The 27,930-nt window shown below is 40.9% G+C and overlaps 1 protein-coding gene and 1 long non-coding RNA gene across 2 annotated transcripts in view; one reads left to right on the forward strand and one right to left on the reverse strand.

Moving 5' to 3' along the window:
• Positions 1-27,930, reverse strand: part of itfg1 (integrin alpha FG-GAP repeat containing 1) — a 198,586-nt gene that overhangs the window by 131,730 nt on the left and 38,926 nt on the right. The window contains exons 7-8 of the mRNA XM_030077151.1: positions 25,126-25,190; positions 15,504-15,591 (exon numbers count right to left, since the gene is read on the reverse strand). Coding sequence (XP_029933011.1) covers positions 15,504-15,591; positions 25,126-25,190 — 153 coding nt within the window. The remainder of the gene's footprint in view (positions 1-15,503; positions 15,592-25,125; positions 25,191-27,930) is intronic.
• LOC115377438 (uncharacterized) lies at positions 1,432-27,569 on the forward strand. The gene is made up of 3 exons (XR_003930047.1): positions 1,432-1,533; positions 22,545-22,548; positions 27,556-27,569. It is a non-coding gene; the product is annotated as an uncharacterized LOC115377438 (long non-coding RNA).

Raw genomic sequence — 27,930 nt, forward strand, 5'->3', positions numbered from 1 at the left:
CTGGATGACTGTGATGTGAGGAGGAAGAGAGACTGAATTGGGATGTCAGAGAGACTGAGCGAGAGGCAGAGGGATGATGATGATATGCACTGCAGAAGACTTCCATTTTAGCAATTTGTTTCAAGTACCAAAGAGTCTTATCTACTGGTAAAATGTACCAATGGGCTGAGATAATCACACAATCAATGTGAGTCTGGCAGAGTCTTGAGTCATTTGCATGATAGAAACACACCTGATTCACCTACACTTTGTTTTCTGAACAGCTTTAGTTAAAATTCTCAATAATAAAGAAAAAAAATAGAGATGCAATATAAATGTGAGTAATCAGTGATTGTAGCTGTAAGGAGAGACTGAGATGGAGAAATTCCCCATTTTCTTGATACTCGTCTTTCATTTTTAATTCAGCCAGTTTTGAAGGCAATGGTTCATATCATATAAGAATTTCACATGTGATAAATTGATCTCTGTCATGTCAGGTTTATATCAAAATTTCCAAGCCTTAAGTCTTTTATCAATGTCACACAGCCACCTGATCTCACAAGGTCACTTTTGTTTGACTTGTGACACCATCTGGGCTCCAACCACAGCATCACTGGGAGTCCACAAACAGCCGGGAATATCAGTCTTTTGAGAAACTGTGGGCGTGGCTTAGGTGATGATCACTGTGAGCATCAGTGCACCGAATCAAAAATACAACAGAAACAGGATATCAATATCGTCATTACTTACAAAACCAGCATGAGTGGTGGTGCTGTGCACACTAGCAAGTAATATGTTTACTGTGCTTTCACTACAGAGACAGTGGACAAATAAGACCCGTCCACCCGAGAGGGAGGACATCTCTACTGACTTTATGTCTTGTCTCCTTGGAATTTTGGTTTATTAACAGGCTTAAAAGCCTAAAAGCTGCAGTCAGGTAGTAAGCAATAGAACCGTCAAAAATCCAGAAACCAGTTTTTATATGATTCCAAACAGAAACAAACAAGCCTTTAATATGGAAAAAATGGATTCAGTCAATTAGATGAGAAACACCAGAAGGGAAACTGCTGGACCCTAACAATCAGTAACGATCAGTATGTTCATGTGAAGCAGCATGTCACCAGTAAATCAGATATCCAACTGGCAGTTTTAGTGAAGAAAGCAGTGACTATATTAAGCTAAATAATCCTTGAAGTATAAAACTGGTGTTGTCATGGAATGTGGATAAGTCTTTATTTGCAAGTTAGTTTGTTTATACATTGCCTTGTGTTAGCTTGTAATACCTACCTAATTTGCCCCCAAGTCATTAGCCAATCAACATTATCAACGACACTCAGACTGCATGTGGCTTTAAACATAGTTTGTTACTCCTTGCTGTGGTCTGTCAGCTGTAACTGTGGAGAATATTGGAAAACTTGTGGAATTTAAACAAGCAGTATTGTTTCAGTTCAGGTTTCCTTTCTTTTACTCAGTGTGAGACCAACAATATGGAGCTTTTCTAAATACCTCTTCCTCTCTAGTGGAATAGGGTGCCAAAATAATACATAGACATCAGTGTTTCCCACAGAATGACACTTTGCCTGTGGCTGGGGGGAGGGGGGGTTATAACTGTCGATTGAAATTATTTGAAAGAATAGATTAGTCTTTGTCTAGTATTAGTTATTTCACCATTTTAATTCTGGTTAATTCTCCACCTTTAGTCCTCCCTACCCCCCAATACTTAATGAAAAACCTGGAAAGGGTTGAATTATACTTGGTTGGTTGTTAAAATACCTGGGCGGGCCACCCAAGTATAACATACAGTATGTCTGGGAAACACTGGGCATTCAGCGACTAGCTAGCTACAGGTATTGGTTGCACTGATGTGCACTGATTATTTTCCCCTCTGGTGGGCGTGGCTTTTCAAGTAAGAAAATGATGATGTTGTCTTTGTAAACACCTACTGCTGTTGCCGCTGTTCTATCCAAATCCAACAGCCCAGACTCTGTTGCACAAAGTGAAGAACGAAAACAAAATTTCTCTCTGCCTGACTAAGATTATGCAACACATACTACAAGGAAAGCAACAAAAAATGGAACTCCTGCATCTCCATTCCTTTAAAAACCTTCAAAATTGTCTAAAAATGTCCAAGAACAAGTTAAACAACATGGAAAACAAGTGTGGGGACTGAATGTGAAGCTAAAGGACTTGTTAAATTTTTGTAGCATAGAGACAGAGAGATAAAGAGAGAAAGAAATGAAGAGAGAAAGACAGAGTGATTGCTAATTCAGTTCTACAGAGCTTGTCACTCGCTGTTCTGTCTCCTGATGCTTACTGTCAGTTCCATCACACGCACACATACACACACCTCTCTTCTGTGTCCCACCTGTCCTTCCCTCTACGCATACTCTCTTTCATCTATCTATTCATCTGTCTCTTTTATTCCCGTTATGCTCTCCTTCACCCATCTCCTCTGTCTCTCTCCCCTCCCTCACTATCTCCCTTCCTTGCTCACCCTCTCCTCTCTCTGTCTGCACATCTACCAGTTCTTTCTTGCTCTTAACGCCTCTGTTTTTCAGTCCATCTCTTGTCTCTTTTTTCCTTTTCACCTCCCTCTTTTCGTCCCTCCTTCCCGCTGACGGAGCGTGGTGTGATGGAGATTGGCGCGGGGAGTCGCACAGGGGGAGAAAACTGCAGGTATGAATTGAAATTGAGATGGTGGAAGAGAGAGGGCAGGCCAAGGCAGGACAGAAGCAGAGAACATGGGAGGAAAAAATTAGGAGAAAATAGGGGAGTAACAGAGAGAAAGGAGAGAGCAGGATAACAAAAAAGCAGGGAGAGGCTGTGCTGATATGCAGAGTGCTACATTGGCATTCATAGGATACGACACAGCACCAATAACAATGCAAATCACACTATCACTTGAGTGTGTGCGCGTGCACACACACACACACACACACACAGTTGGTTCCATGCAATCTGCCCTGCACTCTGAAACACTGTTTCAGTATGTGTTGTTATGTGTTTCTGCGTGTGTCAGATGAAAAAAAAGCAGGTGAAAGGTGTATGTGTGTCATATGACTTAGGTCTCACCCTCGAGGGGCCAGAGACATAAAAACACATTTAAAAGGGAAAAAAAAAACTTGACTTGAAGTGCACTTAATTTGTTTCACCAAACTCTTTTTCAAACCTCCAAAGATGGAAACTACGTTGAAGCAGGAGCAACTCACCTTCAGAATAAAAGGATTTGTCTGCTGTTTTGACAAAAGTGTGGATAGATGTCAGTCTGCTTGACACATCTCTCTCCTATAGGCTCCAAACACAGGGATCCATACTTTCTCTGATATGAGCCTGACAATGGGTCAAAAAAGGGTTTTTCTGGCAGAGGTTTTTTTTTAAGTCCTTATCTATCAAGTAAAGTATGACTCAGCCTGCAACAATCTATGAAAACAACAACAAAACCTTACTTGTCACGACCTGCCTGTTTTTCTGATGCTTCTTCCCAGTTCATTGGGTTAACATTATCACAAACTACTATATAATGCAACTCCTTAAAGCGCTGCTGCACTGCAATTTAATTTTCTATTTGGGCAGTTTTCAAGGTAATGTTCCACATTATGCGAAGGAGGAAGAGTGTGATGAATTGATCTCTGTCACATGTCAGCTTTAGATCACATTTTGCACGCTTCCAGTCTCCTATAGTCTGAATTGAGAATGGCACATCAACAAGAAAATGCATTCAGGCAGAGATTTCAGGACTGATGCAAACGGCTGCTGCAGTTTGGGATGTTGTATAAATGATATAAAAAGATGCTGGTGATACTCTTTGCCAGTTAAAGAGTTTGCTGGTGGAAAATGATGTCACCAGAAAAACAAGCCAATCACAAATGGGCCCAGTTCTTTTGTCCCAACTGGACTTCATTGAAAATCAACCAATTCTAAATTTGCATCGATCTACTCATGTTGTATTGGGCAATCGCTAATGTTAAGGAGGAGGGTGGGACCACCAGTACTTCCAGCTAATCAGCACCCAGTGGCTAATTAATAATGAATGAATGTCACCAAACAGGCTTGTTAGATTTTAGGTGCAGAGGGAGCTCGGGAAAATAAGTAACTAGAGATATTTCCTTAAAGTTTTCTTTCATTTAAATGCCACAGTTGTGTTTTTTACATAACAGCCCATGACATACAATTGCCAAAAAATGATGAAAATACACATTTAACATAAACCACTTTCAAATGAGTTGAAGACAGTTATTATTACTCCATGTATGAACAGTTGTGTGTGGGTCACTGTAATTAAAGGAAAAATCAATCCTAAAAGAAATGAAACACTTACATTGTGCTTCTGGTAGTCCCTTTTCAAACACTGCAAACAGGGAACAGGTGCAGCTATTTGGTTATATATTGCTGCAAATCAGTCTACAAAGAGGACCTTGCTTTTTTATTTTTAGAGGTTGACATTGACGCCTGACAGGTAACACTTCTGTTTTAGATCTTTTTTTTTTTTTTTTTTTAACTTTGTCTATTAAACATGACTGAAGCTGCGAGAATATCCCTGGGTGTTATTAGTGAATTTGCTTTTGGCTAGTTAGCCACATAATAACAAGAATACAACATCCAACAACAAAACAGCACCAGAAACACAATGTAAATCATCAGTCCAAGGTTGTCAATAGTGCTAATGCGATTTAGGATGGAATTATCCCTTAATATTATATCTGACACATCATTTTCTGAAGCAGATACTGGCTCAAACAACAAATCTGCTGTGCAATTTGCATCAAATTATACATTAAAATGTGCAAATTAATATCTGAACTTGGAGAGTGGAAACCCAGGGGATTAAATAATTTGCATTTGGGGTGGAGTACTTTTCAATCTAAGGGATATTGAAACAATGGTGCTTGATTAATTTAATATTATTTTTCTTTTCGCTGCATCTTTACTTCATTTGTCCAGTCTGAGCTGCTGCGAAGTCTCATGTTTGGCTATATGTGCATTTATGCTTTTATGTGATCCTGCCTCTACAACTGGAGCTGTTCTTCCTCAGCAGAACAGGACTGCAACACCTTTTTTTAAAGCTAAACTGAAAAGGCTCTGCTGTATTACAGGTACACCCATTACTGTGGGTGTCTAAGACAGAGAAAGAGACAAAGAATGTGAGCCTGAGAGAGAGGAAAAAGCCTGAGAAAGGAACTGAACTGGCTGAAAAACACAACAAGACAGCCAGAGAGACAGCGATAAAAGAGATGCAAAAGGGAAATAAAGGTAGAAAAAAAAAAAAACAGTGAGAGGGGCCTGGACTGGCTGGGTCAGCAAAAGTGAGGCAGACAGAGACGAGCAGGAAGAGGAGAAGTGGTTGGATCTAACACAATATAATAAGATGAGTGGAGGGAAAATGCCTGAGGGTGAGAGAAGAAAATAGGCTGTCCTGTTAACATGCTGACTTACCTGGCTGCACGCACACGCACGCGCACACCCACCCACAGACACACACACACACGCACACACAGACACACACACACACACAAACAGCGACAGCTTTTCTGATTTTAAATATCACCTCCACACACACACACACACACACACACACACACACACACACACACTCTCCCCTCTCTGTCTGCCTATCTTGGTGAGCTGCGGGTCTCAGAGCAGCTTCCCTCCGTCCTACCTGCAGGAGAGCCGGCTGACACGCTCGGCTGTGGGACTTTGCTGTGTTTTACCTAATGATGAATTATGCATTGGCCGCTGTCACTTTGAAAAATGCAATTACCTCAGTGATAAGGCAGATGGGCCTATTTTGTGTGGCATATGCTGTGAATCTATTAAGAGTCGGGTGCTGCAAACAGGACTGCTAACATGCAAACATGGGTACGTGGGCAGAGACTCATACACATGTATATGCATATGCAAGCATATACATATTGCATACACACACACACACAGAGAGAGAGAGAGAGAGAGAGAGAGAGAGAGAGAGAGAGAGCTCAGATTTAGTACCTGTCATGCCAAAGGAAGTAATAGCGGATAGTGAGAAAGCATAGATTAATTTCAACAACAGGTGAAAATGCAGACACATAGATCCTGGTGTGCTGTTGCCATGTGATGTTTACAACATTCAGCATTAATGTGCATGTGTGTGTGTTTGTGAGTATGTGAGTATGTGTTTTTTTTTTTCTTTTCAGAAGTCACTCCCACATGAAATGTGGCAGAGACACACAGAGAGAAAACACAAAGGAAGAGAGCAATAGCACACTTATTAAGTGTCTAGTTCTGCAAACAGGACTGTAAACACACAAATATGGGCTGATAGTAGTATACAAATGTGCACACATAAACACAACTGTGTATAAACACACACACACACACACACATACACACAAAGCTCAAATTTCGTCAATTTAGCCAATAGCAGCAAGCTCATCTGTAATGCAGTCTCACGAAAACGTGCAGACTCATTTCCACAACAAGGGCAAATATAACACATGGATCTTAATGTGCTGTTGCTAGGTGATACTCACCGCATTTATCATTATGTGCAGGGTTTTTCCTGCATATAAAATTACGAGGTGGCCGCCTCAGCCTAATTTCATGCTGCCCCTGGCTCTCAAAACTCTGACGTCGGGAAAATTGTTATTTTCTGACAAGCGCCGTGGTAGATGGATGTCATTTTAACTGCAGCTGCAGCATTGCGCCGATGTGGTGGCGCTGTATCAACAAGAGTGCACTGGAAGTCGCTGCCAAAACTGCCAAAGAGGAAGAACAGAGCCGAGAAATTCCCTTCCTGGAGGATTTTGTTTTGTGTTTCGGTTTCTTTGCTAGTGTGTGTGTTAATTGGCATCCTGGTAGTGGAAGTGAAAATGCAGCTTAGTTTGACTGCTATATGATGGTATATGACGAGCTCACACACGCTGCCGATCTGTGCGGCGTGTGTGTTTGTGGGGAGTATTTGCCCGCTCACGTGTGAATTAAAGGATCTTGTCAAACCAACCGACCTCTCTCGAATTTCCACTTTCCCAGCCATCCTCTTAGCTAGCTGTTTGTTTTTAAAACACAGTTCAGTAAGTTTAAAAAAAAACTGCCAATGTAACAAGGAAAATGATCTTGAAACAAGTGAAAGTGGTCTAAAAACAAGTTACTTTTTAGGCGACTGTCTTATTTTACCGGGATTTCCAGGCTACAGCAGCGCACAGACATAGATTGTGTAACAATATGAAGAGTGGCCACTCTGCTTTATTTTCACTGGCTAACAGCAGCACACTGGCCTAGCTTGTGTATTCAGAGAAGAGGTATCACTTCGGCTTATTTTTCAATATATGTTATCACAGGCACACTACTGCTCATTCATTGGTAGCTGAATTGTTAGGTCTGTTTGATAAGTAATTTACATTTTTAAAATAATAATAATTTAACATATTGTTAACATAAACATACACTAACACTAAATACCGAGTACAAAAGGTCCGTGGTAAAAAGTAACCTCCCCCCCATGATCAGGATGGTACCACCTCTGCCTCAATTTGAGCCAGGAAAAACCCTGTATGTGTAGGCTGTGTGTGTGTGTGTGTGTGTGTGTGTGTGTGTGTGTGTGTGTCAGTATGTGCACTCTGGAAAGTCACTCTTGCATATGAGATGACAAGAGAGAGAGAGATGGACATAGAGACAGATGGAGTCAAAACATTTTTCCCTGAGTAAAAAAATCGAGGGCAAGATTGCAGTAACAATACCCAAATGTCAATAAGTCTGCAGAATTATTGAAGACAGTTAAAATCAATTAAGTCTTCAATTACAATCTTTTTGGGCGAAGGAACATAAGCATCAACTGCAGCTACATTTGTCACATGGTGCCACACAAGTGCCTCTAAGTAAATGGACCTAAATTCTCTACATTTTACTTTCTGGGAAGTTTTGCTCATGTTTGTCATCACCATATGTTCCTTGTATTTAAGCATAATTTATAATATTGTAATCATTTTCGCATCCTTTATCCACACAAACACTACTCCCTCACACACAAATGGAATGCTGATACTGCATTTATACTGATTACTGGATAAACATCACTGCTAGGGCAAAACTGTTTCATAACATTTATGCTGTTGAAGCTGACTAGACTGAAATAGACAGAGGCAGTCGGAGCATTGACCGTGTGGAGTGTGATGGGAATGATTTCCATTCTGCATGAAGCAGGAGTGTGATGCTTGCTGCTCTATGCTCTTCCTCTTTGTACTCCTTTCTTATCCACCCTGCCATCTCCTACTCCTCATCTTCCTCCTCTTCCGTCCTGATCCTCCGCCGAGCTCTTCATGTTTATCCTCCTTTCTAACTTGGTGTACATCATGTTTGAAGCGTGCTGTCCCTCCCCCCTCTTTCAGTTGCCTACCTATTGCTTCTCTCTCTTTCATTTGCCTCCTGCAATCGTGCAGGCGAGGACCACAGCGAAGCCAATATGTGCTCTTTAATTAGCCTGCAGAGAGGCAAGTCAGATGTGCTGATGTGCAGGAACACAAAGTGGTGATAATATCAACAGAGAGAGAGGGACAGACAGTACGAAGTTAGATACATGAAACAGGTAGGTGCTGCATATACTAGGTATAACATACTTTTTAATAACAATTAAACAAATTAACCAGCAGTAAATTGATAATATTAGATGATTAACATGTAGTGACATATTTAGCTATACAGTGAGTACTGACAACACATACAGAAATGTATATCTACTGCTGAAACAGGCACTAGGTTGACTGAGGATGTATAAACAGAAACAAAAAAGTGTGTGTGTTAGGGCGTGTGTGTATATGTGTTTCTAACATTCTAGGACAGAAGTTGAGGGAAGCCTCATCGAGCCATAAAAATTGCATCACAAATAATCAGTTTGCATGTGTGAAAGAAGGCTCTAGGCTCAAAATGTGTCAGTCAGTTTGTTAAACCATAGATGAGGTTATCCACCCAAGGGTTACCCATGTTTGATAACGTGTGACTCGGCTCCGACCCCAATACTGATTTGAACTTGGACTTAGGACTGAGGACTTGAAACTGGACTCAGACATAACCTTAGTGATTTCGACTTGAGACTGGACTTGAATATTTTGTTAGCAATTTAGACTTGAGTTCTCAACTTTTGGCGACTTAAATATGTGCACTTGAGACAAGACTTGAGCATTGTGTTTTGTACTGCTGTTCTGCCTAAAAAGAATCATAAGGCTCCACAGAAAAGCACCACATAGAAAATATGATAAGTCATATGTTGAATATAGTTTTGCAGGACCTGAAAAACTGGCATTTGGAAACAGGATTCCCTGTGATATATATTTGTAAAATAATATTACATTGATTTGGTCATATTGAATGTATGTCGATGTTTTGCAACCACATAGAGAGCAAATACATAAAACACATCATTCAATTTCTTAGGCTATTTCATATTTCACCATTTTGATTGTAGTTGATTCTCCACCTTATTTTATTGTTTACTCACAGACTATTTTAATATGCTCACCTTGCTTCCCCCTTCACACACACACACACACACACACACACACACACACACACACACACACACACACACACACACACACACACACACACCTGTGGTGTGTCACTGAACACACTGTAATGGCTTGCCCCGTTCTGCCTCTTTCTGTTTATCTCTCCCTGTATGTGTCTACTCTGTTGGCTCTCTTCGGCAGCAGCGTGTTTAATAGTTACCCAAATAACACGTGGATTTTTTATTTTTTTTTTAAACCTGTGATTCCATTTTGAGAACAGAAGGTGAGGAGGCGTGTGGAGGTGGGCCGCCCATATAAACTTGATTTATGGGAAATAGTGCACTCACTCAGGTGCTTCCCATTTTTATGCATTTGCACATAGGAATTCTCACAATATGAAAGTGAAATGGTCATACTGGTCATACATACTGTATGTACAGACAGTTGGCTTGAAATTGGACATGGGCATAACTTGGGACTGTGCGTGTGTGTGCGTGTGTATGTGTGTGTGGCTCAGGACAGGTCTCCCCTTCTGTCATAATGATCATATTACAAACTTCAGCTCTCCTCTCAGTGAGTTTTTCTCTCTCTCTGTATGTCTGACAGAATGAACGTTACAGACAGACAGGAACTGACAAAAAGATTGACAGAGACAGACTGACAGTGACAGCTCTCAGTCGATGCATCTAATCTAGTATAATCCCAACTGAAACCACCTATTCAATTATCACTTTTTATCACAAAATGGGCACCTTTTATCATTTATTTTTAATGTTTGGGATATGACTGCCTTACTTTTATTTTATATTTTTATTTTGTATTCTTTTATTTTGATTTTGATTTACTTTTATTTTACAAATATATTTGTCAGGTTTTGTTCTGTACCTTTTTTGTATTATTTCTGTTTTATTCTGCTTCATTTCACAGTGAGAGTACAGAAAGACAGGAAAGGTAGGGGAAAGAGAGGGGATGACAAGCAGTTAAAGGGCTGAGCTTGGACTCGAACCCAGGATGCTACTGTAAGAACTTAGCTTTAATTCATGGTATGCGCACCACCAGGTGAGCCACCGGGGAACCCCTTTGCAGTTTTTAAATATTTATTTTTCTTATTAGATTTGATGTTGACACCTACAGCAAGAGAAACTCCTTGAAAATTGTACTTGATTTCTAATATACGTATGAAGCACTGATCTATAATTCAGCCACTTAATTGTTTTGTAGTGCTGGAGGAGAGGCTGGATATTGAAGAGAGGGTTGTTTTAGGTTACTGAAAAGTCCTCCTCCCATTGCAGTTATATTGTGGAAATTTGTAGACGTAACAACCGCCTGAAACCATAGAGATGAAGAGGAGGAGGAGGAGGAAAAGCATGGAAAGAGAGTGAAGCAAAGACAGCAGATATACAGTAGATCAAGAGAAATAAAGATAGACAGCGACAGGCGAAGAGAGACTAAGTGAAGCAGACAGTGTGAGACAAAAAAAAAGATGTAACATCCTGCAGGGCGTCTCCCTCCCAGAATTTGGCGGATTATTAGAAGCGTGACCCTCAAAAGATTCAATCCCTAGCTAACGAGGGCAATGCCTTGAAGTGACATTTCTGAGGCGATGGAGGAGGGGGAAAAGAAAGAAAGAGATTAAAGGAATGAAAGTTTTTTGTTGAGATAAGCTTGCAATCTGAACAACAAAAAAGAATAAATAAATAAATAAATAAAAGGTTGTTGCCCCCAGAGATGATGAATTAAATACACACATGACCATATGCACACACACACACACACACACACACACAAACAGATATGCACACTGAGTCTCTCCTTGCCTGTCGCTATATAGACAATCATACACTCATACACTTACAGTACACACAAACAGACAAGTGGAAAACACACACATACATACACACACACACACACACACACACACACACACAACAAATATGCATGCATGAACATACAAACAAACACACACAAGGAAAAAAAGGAGCATATAGGTCATTTCCCTCTCAGCTCATACATTATTGCCAATTTGGGGGAAGGGGAAGTTTGTTCACTAAATATTTTATGGACACCCCTAGCTGCTTAGAGATTAACCGATTAATCTTACCAATAAGGATGTGTTTATCTCTGTGTGGTTGTGTGCGTGTGTTTGTGTGTGTGAGCACTTGAGTGTGTGTATGTGTCTGACTCAGTGTGTACATGCCACAACCCAAAGTTAAGTCATTAAAAATGCATTGAACATCACTCTGCTAATGACAGCACGTTGCTCAGACTAAGTGATGAGGTCACACACATGCAATAACAATCACTCTTAGTCTCATGAACAAAGATAGAAAAAAGACAGCAGAATTTAAAAAGAACGCCCATCCCTAAACACACACACAGTCGTAACACTGAATTACAATTTCTTTTTTCAAACTCTTCACACAAAGGATCGGGGTGATACCCCACCCCACCCCACCCCACACACATACACACAACCACCCACCTACCACCCCCACCCCTGCAGTAACCAATTTATGAGCACTAGAGGGTGTGGAGAGCACAAACTCTGTCTGTAAAAAAAAAACACATTCAGTCCTGCTTCCAGGATAACAGCAACCTAACAAAATCAAAAATTAAGGCAAAAAATGTGTGTTTGGGATGGAAAAGGATACATTTCACTCTCATAGGAGTCCTGCTGGATTGCTTGGATCATTTTGCCTCAGAACTCCAATTTGAAAATGAAGTGAAGCTGCATACTTTCAGCGACAGGGTAAACAACTGTGTTGAATTAACTTTGTCTGTCGCCACAGAACTGACAGCATCTGACTGCTTTTCTGAAATTTGGAAACCTTTATCTGCAGAATGTACAGTTTCAGAGATGCTTTGAATGAAGTTGAAGAGGCGAGGGAGTGAAGCAAGCAGAGCTTCATTCTCAGCCAGAATTTGACAACAAAGACAGAAAAGAAGAGGAAAAAAATTAAACCTAGCGACTTCGCCCTGATTTATATAATTTGAGATACAAAAGTCTCCATAAAGCACAGGTTAGTTTCAGGATTGTTAATAGGTTCTGAAATTGCTTAGTGCAGGTTTAACTATCAATGAGACTTTATTGTACCATCAGACAGGCATAGACTGGCAATCTGAGAGGTATTTACCTTTTAAAATCCCCTTCTAGAGTGACTGAGGCCACTTTGCTGTGAACAAGCTGCAGCCTGCAGATTAGAGAGCCGGTGCAGATTTGCTGTGGATAAATCTAAAGCCGAGCTGAACAATGACTACTACTGGCCAAGATTGTTTAAGGGGATAAGATGTTCACAAAACTCTCTCTCTCTCTCCCTCTCCTTTCCCTGTGTGTGTGTGTGTGTGTGTGTGTGTGTGTGTGTGTGTGTGTGTGTGTGTGTGTGTGTGTGTGTGTGTGATGAGAGAGCTGTCGTGAAAAAGCTAGAGCCAAAGATGCCAGACAGTCAGTCCTGTTTGGAAGCCTTTGAAGCTACAGAGCTTCAGATGCAGACAGAACTTAAAGGACTTAGAGGAGAGGAAGGGATCTGCCTGCTAACACTTTGGTAGATACACACACACGCGTGCGCGCGCGCACACACACACACACACACACACACACACACACACACACACACACACACACACACACACACACACACACACGTGCGCGCGCGCACACACACACACACACACACACACACACACACACACGCACACACATTAAATCTCACAAAGGTCCCCTCTCATGAGTTTGCTGATGATCCATTCAACACAAGGCTGTTACTATCTGAGCTGTCTGCCACTTGACATTTGCCTCCGCTTCCTGGTTAGATTTGCTTTATGAGCGACATTTCCATTTGCACAGTTCATAGATGTTGACTGGTGATGCATCACATTTATGATTTGTTGGTGAAAAGGCCCAGTGTGGCTCTGAGGAGTACATGAAATTCAAATTTTGGGTGCATTTACACCTTGATGTCATGCATTTTTGTAGCCTGGTTCCAGATCCCTTTTCAAATTTTTCAAGCAATTCAGTCTGCTATTGCTTTCCCCAATCAATTGGAAATCCAACTGAGCTAATTAGCTTTTTTTGTTGTGGGGGAGATGGTGCTGTTGATGTTGTGAAGCTGTGCACGAGCCAGACTATATTTAGGGCAGTATATTATGGATATTATGATAGGAAAGCAGATATTATTTAGGATTTTATATATCATAATATTATGAATATTGTCTTTTCCTCTATTATGGCAAATGAATGAAATTTTTTGAACCTGTTCGAATGTTTGAGCTGTTCTGTTGCCTCTACCAGCAAGGTCATCATAGCCACATGACTAGAGGAAAAAGGAGTACAATCCAGGCACTCAAGTGAATTAATAGGTTTAAAAGGCCTTTAATTAATAGGGCTTAAACATTAAAACCACCGACATGTTTCGGCCATGCGGCCTTTCTCAAGGTGTTCGGCATCCTTGAGAAAGGCCACATGGCCGAAACATGTTGGTGTTTTTAATGTTTCAAATCATCAAACAAATTTTAATATTAGACAAAGATAACCAGAGTAAATACAAAATACAGTTTTTAAATGATGATTTCATTTATTAAGGGAAAAAAAAGCTATCCAAACCTACCTGGCCCTATGTGAAAAAGTAATTGCCCCCCTAATAACTGGTTGTGTCACCCTTGGCGGTAACAACTGCAAACAAGCGTTTGCGATAACTGGCAATGAGTCTTTTACATCGCTGTGGAGGAATTTTGGTCCACTTTTCTTTACAGAAATGTTTTAATTCAGCCAAATTAGAGGGTTTCTGAGCATGAAAGGCCTGTTTAAGGTCATGACACAGTATCTCAATTGGATTTAAGTCTGGACTTTGACTAGCCCACTCCAAAAGCTTCATTTTATTTATTTATTTATTTTTTTAAGCCATTCAGAGGTGCACTTGCTGGTGTATTTTGGATCATTGTCCTGTTGCATAACACAAGTGCGCTTGAGTTTGAGGTCATGAACTGATGGCCGGACATTGTCTTTCAGGATTTTCTGGTAGAGAGCAGAATTCATGGTTCCATCAATTATGGCAAGTTGTCCAGGTCCTGAAGCAGCAAAGCAGCCCCAGACCATCACACTACCACCACCATGTTTGACTGTTGGTATGATGTTATGTTCATGAAATGCTGTGTTAGTTTTATTAAAAATGTAACGGGATGCACACCTTCCAAAAAGTTCAACCTTTGTCTCGTCAGTCCACAGAATATTTTCCCAAAAGTCTTGGGGATCATCAAGATGTTTTTTGGCAAATATGAGATGAGCCTTTGTGTTCTTTTTGGTCAGCAGGGGTTTTCGACTTGGAACTCTCCCATGGATGCCATTTTTGCCCATTATCGTTCTTATTGTTGAATAATGGGGCAATTACGTTTTCACATAGGGCCCTATGTGAAAACGTAATGTAGGTTTTGATAGCCTTTTTCCCTTAATAAATGAAATCATCATTTAAAAACTGTATTTTATATTTACTTGGTTTATCTTTGTCTAATATCAAAATTTGTTTGATGATCTGAAACATTTAAGTGTGACAAATATGCAAAAAAAAATAAGAAATCAGGAAGGGGGCAAATACTTTTTCACAGCACTGTATCTGTGATATATTGGCCAACTGATATATCCCTTGGACACTGGTGCCAACCCCATAAGCTTGCTGATGTTTGTGTACTGGCAATCATTGCTGCTTCAGTGTTGAATGAAAATGAGTGCGGATCTCGATCCAACCTATTCTGTATACAGCTGTTTGTCTCCAGTTATTGGTGAGATAAAATCAAAGCCCCTCCCACAGAAAACCAATACAGTTAAGGGCAATCTCATGCAGTACAAGGAAATAGAAAATAACAGGCTGTTCAGTCTGAGCATCAGCTGTGTGTTTTTGTGTGATTTTGCTCTGTCTGATGACACCCACAAGATGCATGTTAATGTCCAGTGTAAAGCTGCTCCTGTCTTTGTCTCTCTCTCACATAACAAACTCACACACCACCGTGCAAGCCGGCTCACATCCTCACATGACAGCAAATCTCAGTCAGTCTCACCAAAATCGACAAAGGACGACTGTCCAACAAGCCGAGCGGCGGATGGAGGGTCTGCAGGAAGCACATCCATCCTGCTGAAGTTCCCATCCTGAGAGTAAGAGAGAGAGAGAGAGAGAGAGAGAGAGAGAGAGAGAGAGAGAGAGAGAGAGAGAGAGAGATTCAGACTTAATGTTCACTTATTTATACTGGAACTGCTGGGGAGCTTGCTTGTGTTTGCTTGGGTTTGGATAACAGAGTCATGAATAAGGCATCTCAGCCCTGACAGCAAATGTAGCGTACAATATGAATGATGGATCTGCCACGACGGAAACACAGAGGGAGAGATAATTAACAGGGGAGAGAGAGAGAGAGAGAGAGAGGGAGGGGGGGCATAAGGGTATTAGTGAGGGAAATAAAGTGTTTTGTGTGTGTGTGTGTGTGTGTGTGGTAGCAGATGTGACTAGGTGCAGTGGGGAGCGGTTGCCTGCTGAGACAAACATTAGTGATTTATGAGACACAGAGAAAGAGAGAGACTTATGAAGAAAGAGAAAGAGCCAGATGAGTACAGTAGCCTACACACAAAACATACACAGACACACAAACACACGCACGCACGCACACACACACACACACACACACACACACACACACACACACACACACACACACACACACACACAGCTATATAAAAGTAAACCAGATGATTACCAAACAATTAATCATCTGAAACATCTGATGAAGCCGGATAATTAATCATCTCAATATGGTTGAAATATAAATACAATGGTTTTTTTTTATCATCATTTGTATTTATTAGGAAAAAAAACCCTTCTGAACCTGTACACTGCCTCAGCAACATTACAGTGACAATAGTGAAGTCTCTGGACCGCATTCACAAAACTTTTATTTAATATTTCTCACTTTTGGGCACCCCAGTGGTTGACCTGGTAAAGCATGTACCACGATTCAAGTCCTTACCACAGTGGCCTGGGTTTGATTTGAGACAGGTCCCTTTGCTGCAAGTGACCCCCTCTTTCGTGTCTCTCTACTGTCATTTTCGAAGAAAAAAGAAATTACAAAGTACTAATCTGTAAAAAAAAGGCACCTGGATCACCTAAACTTTGCTATGAAAACCAACAAGGGATTCATGAAACATTTGCAGACTCTCAATCTGTGTATCCCAGGTTTATCTAACAATAAAGGATGCTGCTTATTTGTAAACAGGGTGTGTGTGCTTATTGATGCTGATTAGCACAGGTATATACCTTACCAACTCTGTATGTCTTGACTGAAGTGTTGCATGCAGTCAAGTCAAGAGAAGTCTTTACTGTGGGGTGGACAGTAGTAAAGATAGCCAGGGAGAAAAGTTCAAACTGGCAAACTGTGTCTGTCCGTCTCAAACGAGAATGAATTACAGGTGCAGACAGATACAGTTTTCTGGTGTTCTTTAGCAAAATCTTGAAGGTTGTGGATTATGTCGGGCATCCGTGTGATTGTTTTGAGTTTTTGAAGGGGCCGAGCACCACAGACAAATACCCATCCAGCCTCACTGTGTTGGGGTGAAAGACTGAAAGCTTCATCAAATACTGCACAAGGGGTAAGTTGGAAAATATATTTTGGGGTATTTGGGATGAACTGTTCTTTTAAAAGTCTAAGCAGTAGAATGGAAGCAATCAAAAAGACAAAAAAAAAAAACAAATAAATAAATCAAGAAATGAATGTATATAGTAGTGGTAAGTCTCTGAGTATGGTGGATATGGAAAATGTTGTGTTTGTGATTTAATTAAGCATTATTACACGAGAGGGTGTGCTTGACCGTTACTATTGTCACGACAGTGATGCGGCCAGGAACGAGGAGCTTGCACCGAGTTCCATTAGCATCACTGAAGTAATAACGTGATTATACAACTATTACCAACAATGTATAATCAAAATGTATTCATAATGTGGGCATTTCGCTCTCAAAACATCAAAGTTTTTTGCTAGTATTCTCTCCGTTTCAGTGGAAATACCTGAGATCTGACGTTAACTAGTCCTTGTCAGCCAGCCAACCTGGGTTTATCATGTTTTCTAGACATCGTGATTCCCTAAAACTGAATAAACACCACACATAGCAACACAAAACTGCTTTGCTAGCCCAATCATGTTTTAAATAGAATATCTGCTGGAAAAAATATTTTTTTCATGGACTGATAGTTACACTTCTGCCGACTTCTCAGTCATTTTTAATCTAACAGTTGCCGTGACAACAACTCACCAGCAAAAAACATCTATCTAACGAATCTATCTTAAGGCTAAGGCTAAGTAGGCTAAGTAATAACTGATAACATTAACACATTAATAACAAGAACAAAGTTATAGCCTGCACATCTCTGTGGAAAATCTTGCAGGTACTGTCTGTGGTGCTGAATCGGCCTCAGTGGTGCTGTGTCCGCTGAGGCATTTCATTCTCTTTATTATAGAAATTAAAGTTCCATAAAATTCACAGAGGATCTTGTTTAGCTCTTCTTTACTTACAGTTGAGAAATCAGCTGTTTGCCCGGAGTTTTTCAGGTAGTCTTGTATACATTTGACGGCCCAAGACATTGACCGGGCCACACTGGCTTCATTTCCTGACCTCTCCAGCTGATCCAGCTCTTCACTTGTCTCTCTCACGTATCTTGCCTTTTTCTGTTCTGTCTTGTCTTCCTCGTTCAGCCATTTATCCAAACTTAAGTTGCCAAATAAATCAAAATTGACAACAAAACGGTCCATTATGCAGGCAAACAAAGTTGACAGTGGCTTTTGATGCGGGTTTCGGTGAAACATTTCTTGTTGCCATGGAAACCACACAGACCCGGGCAATAAGATATAGGCAGAGTAATATTTTCAGTGATGAGGTATATTTCATTTAAGGACGGCTAGCCGTGCTGTCATGCTTATTTGAGCACATTCTAAACGTCTGATTGACCAATCAGATTGCTCGGTCAGATCTACATGTTGTATAAACACAGAAATGCTGTCGGAGATAGTGTTCTGATGCACACTCTGATGCCCCTGTGATGCTTGCCTGGCTATTAACTGGATATAAAACTTTTGACAATGGTAATGATGTTTGGGGTGCATTGCTGGTTGTTGTCTTGCACTTGAATGTCCGGATAAGCTGGTGAAGCAATAAGCTGGGACTTTTTGTTGTCCTGCTCAATCATGGCTTCAGGATATTGCTAAGATCCAGGACAATTGTCCCCTGTAGTCTGAATCATCATGTATCATTTGTTGCTCGGATATCTCACAGTACAAGGGTCTTTATATTTTATTCTAACCACTGAACCTGTTGAGCCAAATTCATGGCTAATGTATGATTTTGTGTTCATTCATACATGCTCCCAACCATATATGGATATATGGATTCACTGTCTTGTGTGGACTTCAAACGAGGTCTGGATCAAAAGCTATCATAGTAATATTGCTTTGAGAATCAAATGTGAATAAAGAATTATTTATGACTTTAGAATCATTTTTGAAATGAACTGTGAACCCAACAATATACATCGAATCAAGTCATGATATTCTCAAGGATTTCAACACCTAATGTGGGCACCAACAAATGTGTGAAGAGTGGACCGAATGGGAACACCATTTGGAAACACCAGTGGTTTAATAATAACTTCTCTCTGGTGTTACAAGATACAACAGTGCAAAAATAATTTTAACTGCCATAGACAGCTATGACGTAGCGACAGTGACACTTAAACATAGAGGGATAAATCTTAAGAAACTCAAACTCCATCAACAGAGCATATAACATAGCAGTGAGAGCTTAGTTAGAGAGAATAAAACACAAAGGAAAAACTCAGTAAATGAAGACCTACCAGTAATATCAGCGCTGTCAAAGTAATTATTGTATTGTCTCCTCCTGAGCATTTTTACTTTTGCAATGCTGCAAATTTACAATGCAAGCTCAGAATTTCAACTGCCAAGAGAAAAAGGAGTGATTATATTTGAGTATCATGCAGATTTGTTCTTTTACATCATCAGCCTCTGCTAATCATTTATTTTTGCTTACTCAGATTCATTACTTACATATTTCTGCTGATTATTTTGTTTCTTTCTGTAAAGAAACACTAACTGGGATTGTGCAGTCCTCATCCTGCACTAGTTATACAGTGCACACAACAAATAGAGTGGATATATGTGAATGCATATATCCACTCTATTCGATGACAACTTTCAGGTTGGACAGATGATGAAGCCTGACAATTTTGGTAACTCCAAGAGCTTCCCCCTAGTCCCACCAGCAGGCCCAGTGGGGTATCTGTGTTCACAATAACGTGCTTGTTAATTGATTATATATATATAAATGTTTTTAGAATTTTGTTTTTCTAGCATCCATGCCAATAAAATGAATTGAGTTTAACATAAACAGAGAGGGAGACTGAATTGATTATCTTTTAATATTTATGTGTGTATGTGTGAACCTAATCACATACAGGATGATTGTACATGTGTGTGTGTGTGTGTGTGTGTGTGTGTGAGAGAGAGTGAGTGAGTAAGGGAGAAACACTAAGAAGTTGATTGATCTCTTCAAAAGCTAGGAGAATTAACCCGTGTTAATCAGGTCAAGAGCTGCCAATCGCACATACTCACAAACACACAAACACCCACACACTAGTGGACGGACACACACACACACGCACGCACGCGCACACACACACACACACACACACACACACACACGCTGATGGGGTGTTAACCATGTGTGTGCATTGAGGATGAACTCTTAGCTGGTGTGACTGACTGGTGCTGGCTGCCTGATTGCAAGATGTCATGATTAAATCTGCATTTGTGTGTTTGCGTGTGTGTGTGTGTGAGTGTGTGTGTGTGTGTGTAATTCTGACAGGCTGACGGCATCTGATTGATGTGTGAAGATGAAAGGATTACAGGTCATTATTATTCTTCCCGTCTGTTCACATCCCTCTAAACACACAGACACACAGACACACACACACACACACACACACACACACACACACACACACGCACACACGCACACACACACACGCACACACGCACACACACACACGCACACACGCACACACGCACACACACACGCACACACGCACACACACACGCACACACGCACACGTCAGTATTCTATTAGCAGCAAACTTTTCACTACACAAGAAAATACAATTTGTGAAAATGTTAAAAGTTCCGTTAGCTGTCAAGAAAACAGATCAGATTTTGAACAGAACAGATTTTGATGTGATTCAGTTTACTCCTGGTGTGTTTTCCCTATCTGTGTGGTTCGGTCAGGACTACAGAGAAAGGAGATCCCTTCATGGCAAGACAGATATGTAATAGGTGCCAACCGAGTGGGCAAATTGCAAAAAATGCAGTCATATAACATAAGGAAACACACTAGCAGACAAAATAAAGAGCAAAAAAGCCACAAGATGCCTCAAACAAAACAGGCAACATGAGAACTCAACTGTTCCACCTCTGGGCAAAATACAGGAAAATGTACAGCTAGCTGGTTATAATCGCAAAACAAACCCTGTACATTATCCCTTACATAGGATATGAATGAAAAAAATCACCTGATTGGCCTTCTCAAATTGGCAGCCATTCCATGCATTATGAAGACTGGACTGGAAAGGAAAATATGTTGTCTCCTTCACCTCTGTGACAAGATCCCCCATAATAATGATGGGCCCAAATCAGTCGCTGTTCTGACTCCCATTCAAGTCAACCTAAATCATTATTAATTGTAAGATGGTGGAAGTACCACAAAAGCTATATGAAGCCTATTCACATTTTTACACTTTATAAATTGAATGATTAATTGATTAAAATATATATATATATTACACATAAATAAAAATATCTATTAGTTGTAGCCCTACCCTAAGAGTTAAATCAGTGTTGCTGCAGGCTGCATATGAAGCAGTTCAGAGGGAAATGAACTCAGCCATCTAAAATTTAGGACAGAAAGAATGATACCAAACAAAAGTGTGGCGAAAATTAGGAATATTATAAGTCATCTCCTTGAAAAAATGCATGAAATGAGCAAATTAAAATGTCTTTTCTTTGAAAAAAAAAAATCATCTGTTGCTGCCTGTGAGAGTTTGGTTGTGTTAGTCTACTAAACCTCTGTGTTTTGCACATTGCACTTGCAAGCTGGTGCAAAACACTCATAATGGTAATGACAATGGCAAACTAGCATGAAATGAGCTGATTTACAGGTGGCTATTGGGATAAGTTTCCCCAGTGAAAACAATAAAACATCAAAATTGGATAATTTATATTCATTTCCAAGTGATGCTGCCACTGTTTAGGCGGTTTGAGCACTCAAGCAGGCAAATCAAGAGCTCAAGTACTTCAAGAGTGAAAAAACATTTTTTTTCCTCCTCAAACTAAATTTACACCTTGGTCATGTGCACTTGGTGAGTCCCTCTCTCTTGCACAATAATACATTTTCTACTTCAATGCACTGAGAATGCACATAAAATGAATGGAGGGGTATTAAAGGACTGTCGAGTACATTTCTCTTCGCCTTCCTGCGTAACAGAGTGAAAAAGAGTGTGTGGGCTGGTGTGAACATGTACGTTACACTGCTTGAAAAAGAGAAGAGAGAGAAATTGAATGTAGGTATCAAAAAGCTGATGAGTCTCCTATTTACGTGTGTATATATGTATGTGTGTGTGAGCAGAGGTGAGTGTGTGTGTGTGTGTGTGTGTGTGTGTGTGTGTGTGTGTGTGTGTGTGTGTGTGCATTTGGGAAAAAAAGAAAAGGGGCTCTTCCATCACTGCTGAATTGAACGATCATATCAGCCACTAAAGAAATGACCTCAGAAACTGCTTGGCTCTACACACTGGCCAATGAGAAAATGCCTCTCGCTACTCATCATCTCACCGGCCCATTTTTTTCTCTTTTTTCCTCCCCTTTCCTTGCCTCACTCTCGGTGACACCGCCTGCTTTTGTGTAATCGCAGAAAAACAGAGGGATGAGGAGCAATGGAGTCAGACTTAGCGGGGGGAAAGAAGAGAGAAAAGTAATTAAAGCGGAGTGCAGGAGAAAGAGGAGCGTGCTGGCCTGTGACCAGCAGACACAGTGGCGATGAACCAAACACTGCCACGGGATTAACAGGGGTCTAACGCTGTGAGGATGCTGGGAAATGGCTCCATTGTGTGTGTGTGTGTGTGTGTGTGTGTGTGTGTGTGTGTGTACACGTGTGTGTGCGTTTTTGTACGCTTGCAAATGCATTTCTGTTTGTGTGGTGGTGCACAACTGCATGCCTGCATGCCTGTGTATGGCAGCTGGGAAAGCAGGGAGCTATTTACTTTTCGTAAATTTAAATATGTAGAAGAAAGGAGAAGAGGAAGAGGAGGAGATACAGGGGAGAAAGAGGAGGTGTGATTATGAAGAGAGGAAGGGGGAAAGAACAGAGTGGAGGGAAGGCGGCAGGAAATAAAAAAAACTGTCTGAAGGCGTGATTGGTACTGAGAAGGCTAAATCTCTCATTCTGTCACACCACATGTGTGAGTGTGTGTGCGCGTTTTACATTTCGCCTTTCTCTCTAAACTCCCACCCCTCCCTGAGTTTCAGTGGGATAAAAGACCCACTTCACCAAACAGCAAAGTGGTATCAACTGGTGCAATGTAAATAAGCAGAGAGAGATACACATCGGCCCTTCCAGCAAAAGGAGCAATTAATAAAAGATGAATTAATTACAATCAATAAGCTACGCCAAGGAAAACAAGAGTAAGCTTCAAATTCTGTAAGAAAGACTGACATTCAGGATCAGCTATGTAAACCATTCCAGATTTTCTAAAAAGGCTTGCAGTCAGCTTTAGAAGATAACCTCTGTTTACAGAGACCTACAAAACAAGCCTTTGATTTCACACACAGGCAAAGCGCCATTCGAACTGCTGGAGACATGCAGACAATCTCACATTTTATCCTTTGTTTCATTACGGATAAAAACAATTTCAGGGTTAAAAGAAAAAAAAATGAAAGGTTTCAGTTTCCTCGACAGCTGAACAGGATTTTCCAGCTTTCTCCTGAACTCATCTGGCTTTGTCCTCTCACCTGATCAACATTCCTGCCACCCTTCACCCATCCTGCCAGTGCCTGGGTGAGGCAGTTTATCCCTGCAACCCCTCCTCTTCCTCATGGTTCCTTTTCTCTCTGCAAGCCTCTCCCTCTCTCCTCCTACACATTCTGCCTCGACTGAATCCTTCGCTTTCTGTCTCCGTCCTTCCCCCCCGCCGCCTCCTTTTTCCATCTCTGTGATAAGATAGACTGCCGTGCAGTTTTGTGCCTCAACCTGCTGAATTTCAACTAGCCAGCCCCCCCAACCCCTTCCCAACAGAAACCCCAGGCCGCGGTCTCTACCTTCTCTCCTCCCAGAATGTTAACTAGCCCAGCAGCAGATCGGCTCTCCAGCCACAGAGGCTGACAACAGCTGACTGTGTTTCTATACACACATTTCAACACAGCAGAAGAGAAGGTTCATTTCTGTGATGTTTTAAAAGCTAGAGTCTGATGAAATTCTTCACTGATAGATCTCATCAAAGTTTTTTGTTTAGATAATGTCGACTTGTTGGCTACATAACCTGGCCAGCAGTACTGATACTTGAGGAAATTTGTGATCTGCCTGTAAGATTTCTATCTGCTGATTTGTTGTTCTGATGTCTGCTGCTCACTCAGAATTAAGAGGACCACCTCTTGTCATAAAATTCCCGTCACCATAGCCTATTACAGCCTATGATATTTCTTATACGGCCATCAGAAGCATGAGATCTTCAAACTTTGAGATCTTGTAGGATTATAAACCAGAACAAATAATCTAAAACCAGAGAAAATGGCACTGTTCTGGTTTGAGAGGTTCAATTGAGGTATGGGCTGAGTGGAGCGTGCAACGGCAGCATGTGCCACTCAGCCTGAACCCTACCCAAACTGGGCAATTAAGTTATAAATTAAGCCTAAACCGCAAATTACCCCACTGGGTTCTGATGGGTTCTGTTGGGTTTAGGAACATATGTGGAACTCTTTTTGATTTTTTTTCTCTGTCTATCAGGATGTTCAGATGTCAGATCATTGCTCACAGTTCATAAATTCTTGCCATGTCTTGGCTGAGAGAGAGGCCACACTACACGTCTGACCTTGATCACACCATCTTTCATGGTATGATGCAACATCCACAGATAATGGTGGAAGGAGGTCAACATCTGATTGTCAGAAACACGGCATAAAAATTACCACACTAGTGGACAAAAGTCCCCTCCAAAAATAATAATGATCTCAAAAAAAAAAAAAAAAAAAAAACAATAAATAAATAAATAAAAATAAATAATAATAATAAAAAAAAATAAGCTGAGTATGTGTGTTGTGCGCTGTCTGGAACACAAATGTCACTTGCTGGAATGTGTCATACAACACAGTTCAACGACTCCTGACAATCGCTCAATAATTTTTACCACATATTGATGAGGTTTCAGACTGCCCAGGTACAGAGCTGTGATGTGTCTCACTTCTGCTTGTACTGGCTGCATTGGGATCTTGAAGACCACAATAGCATTGCAAAATGCAATGCATTAGAAAGCAAAAGAAGCACAGGGAAACAAGAAAGTGCTCCAAAGGTTCAAAGAGGAATTATTACCTTGTTGATCCAAGTCTCGAATTTTGGCCCTTGAGGTGTTGGCCCTTGGACTGTCAGGAACAAATCTGAAGCAGGGAACAGAGAGACAGAGAGGCTGTTAGGTGATACTATGATCAAATCAGCATTATCATGGTCCAAATGGCTATCAAAATGAAATACTTCACAACACTCACAATGCTATGCCCTGATTTTTTGATTGTCAAGTGTGAAGCTGGAGCTCTGCTTAACCTGGTCCTGGCCAGAACCAGTAAAGTCTCGCTTACATGGACAACCGACCGTTAAGGGTGGAATGATTTTTTTGTACTCTTACTTTATTTTTTCCACTTTCTGGCAATGTACTGGACGCCCTGTACTCCCAAATTCAGTTAATATTTTAAAATACTTTTTTTTCCCCTCATTTAATTTTCCCATTACATCCTGTTCACTGTCCTGGGACAGCGGCAGTGCTCTGACATTTCCGGTAAATGTTTATTAAACTGTGCGTACACGAGACATTCAGGGTAGATGCTTCATTCTCTCCAAATAATGATCAGGACATGAACCCATTAGTACAACTTACAGTTTGCGTTGTTTTGCCATTTGTTTTTCACTGGCTGCTTTGTGCTGCATTCCTCTGATAATGCATATTTACCAAGTCAACGCTTAGACCAATCAAGACAACAGCCCTGCTAACACCTCCTAAAAGTTCCTGGAACTCAGATTTTATTATAACCTTCCAAGCAGGGAGTAAATCAAGTTCAAGGAACTTAACCTGTAACTGTGACGCTGCCAATGGAAAGCTTTAAAAAACTGCAACAGCCTACATGATGCGGCACACCTTGGAAGTTCTTGTAGTTGAAAAGGGCCATTACTTGTACCAAAATGGGTTTGATGAACTGGGCATGAAAATATAACAATGCATAGTCTATGACAGGGATGGTTTTTGCTAGGGGCAATGCGGGCAACCGCCCAGGGCGCAATCTACTTGGGGGCGCACGAGCACCCTACCAAAAAACAAACAAACAAAAAAAGTGCGTCCTCCAAAAAAAAAAAAAAAAAAAAAAAAAAAAAAGTAACATAGAGGATCGCAAGTCAGTAATTTCGCCTAGGGCGACAACATAGGCAGAACCGTCACTGGTGTGCTTGTAATGTTCCCTAACACAATCTTCCATTCTTCCATATGAACTATAGCACAGGTTTAAATGGATACCTGAACTCATGTGACAGAAACAAGCTTTTGCTGAAAGAAAAAAACAAAAACAAAAACAAAAACAAACAAGCAAACAAAAAAAACAAGTTATTTCACTTATTCTACATGGAGATACATGTGTGTATTCACTAGGGTTGGGTACCGTACACATTTGAACCACTATTGGCACTGGTAACTGGAATTCGGTACCGGTGCCCAAGGGTACTTTTGTCAGTACTTGGCTCTTTCAGTAATCAGAAATCTAATTTTAATTGCAAAAAATATATATAAATCTAAACTTAAAATTTCAACTTTTTTAGAACAATTTAGAACATTTTGCTATTCATTTAGAACATTTTGTTGCAACACAACACGCAAAATAAAATCCCTCCATACCTCCCAATGCCCTCCCAAAACCAGTCCCTACAATCTCCAGCCTGTCACAGTCATATATAGTCGCTAACTAACTGTGGAGCAGTAGCCAGGAAGCTGGCTACTGCTGGTCCTCTCTGCTGCCAAACCGTCCATAAAAGGGAGCCTGGCCCATGGGGGGCCAACATGTAGAGGCCCAAGCCAGCGGTGAGGTTCATGAACAAACCACCGCCGCCGGCTGTGTGAAATTCACAGCAGCTGGCATTGTGTCTCTGCGTTCATCCTCATTCACATCCCAAGCAGAGTCAAAAGAGGGAGAACATGACAGACACACACTCCTCTCTCCAGTGTGTGCGTGTGATGTAGTGGAGGGAATATGGCTAGATACACCTCTCTCAGCTGGAGGTTTGAACTGTGACAGCTGACCCAGAGGCGGCAAGCACAGTGGGGTAACAAAGTTTGGCTTTCTCTCTCTCTCTCTATATACTCTCTCACCCAGATTGACAATTGCAAGTGGAAAAGGCGGGATTTTTTTGAAAGGCTCATCCATTATCAAAATTTATTTGAATTCACAACATGGCCCTCTCTCAAGGTACTGATATTTGGAACTTACTGATTTAACATAATTTGGTAGTACTAACATTATTCAATTGGTACCCTTTAGAGTACAGAGTTCGGCACCCAACCCTAACATTCAGTACTCCAGTGGTTTCTGGCACTGTTCCTCTAATTTGCTTATGACAATTTTTGGCGTTACAGTTCTTCATTCCTGTCAACATCCTGTGCTGTAAAAAAAAAAAAAAAAAAAAAAAAAAAAAGTAACGTGAAAACCTTTAAACGTCTCAAGAGGAAGCTCGGTTTGTGATCAACAAGGTTGGTGCTTCTATAAGTCCTACACTTTTTCTTCAGCTGCACTGACAGGCAGGGGTGTTTGGAAACAGATGTGATTCCTGGAGACAAAGCGACTTGTCATAGCAGTGGAGAGAAAATGGGTGACAGGAAGGAACGAGACAGGAGGGATCTCCTGCTAAAGGCAACAGGATTTCACCAGGCTTTCTAGAGCTTCAGCCCCTGGTAATGCCTCCAGCTTTTGCTGTATTAGAATCCTATAACCTGTGCTCGTACTCATACTGCTTGCCTTTGAAGCTCAGGCTGCATTCCTAATGTTGTCTCTATGTGCCTCTCTATAAGATGACGTTTATTTTCATTGCCGTGTTCTCTGAACTGCAGCACTGCTCCAGTAATTGGATCTGAAATAAATATTG

Source organism: Myripristis murdjan, chromosome 3 (genome assembly GCF_902150065.1).
Source record: "Myripristis murdjan chromosome 3, fMyrMur1.1, whole genome shotgun sequence".
NCBI classification, from domain to species: domain Eukaryota; kingdom Metazoa; phylum Chordata; class Actinopteri; order Holocentriformes; family Holocentridae; genus Myripristis; species Myripristis murdjan.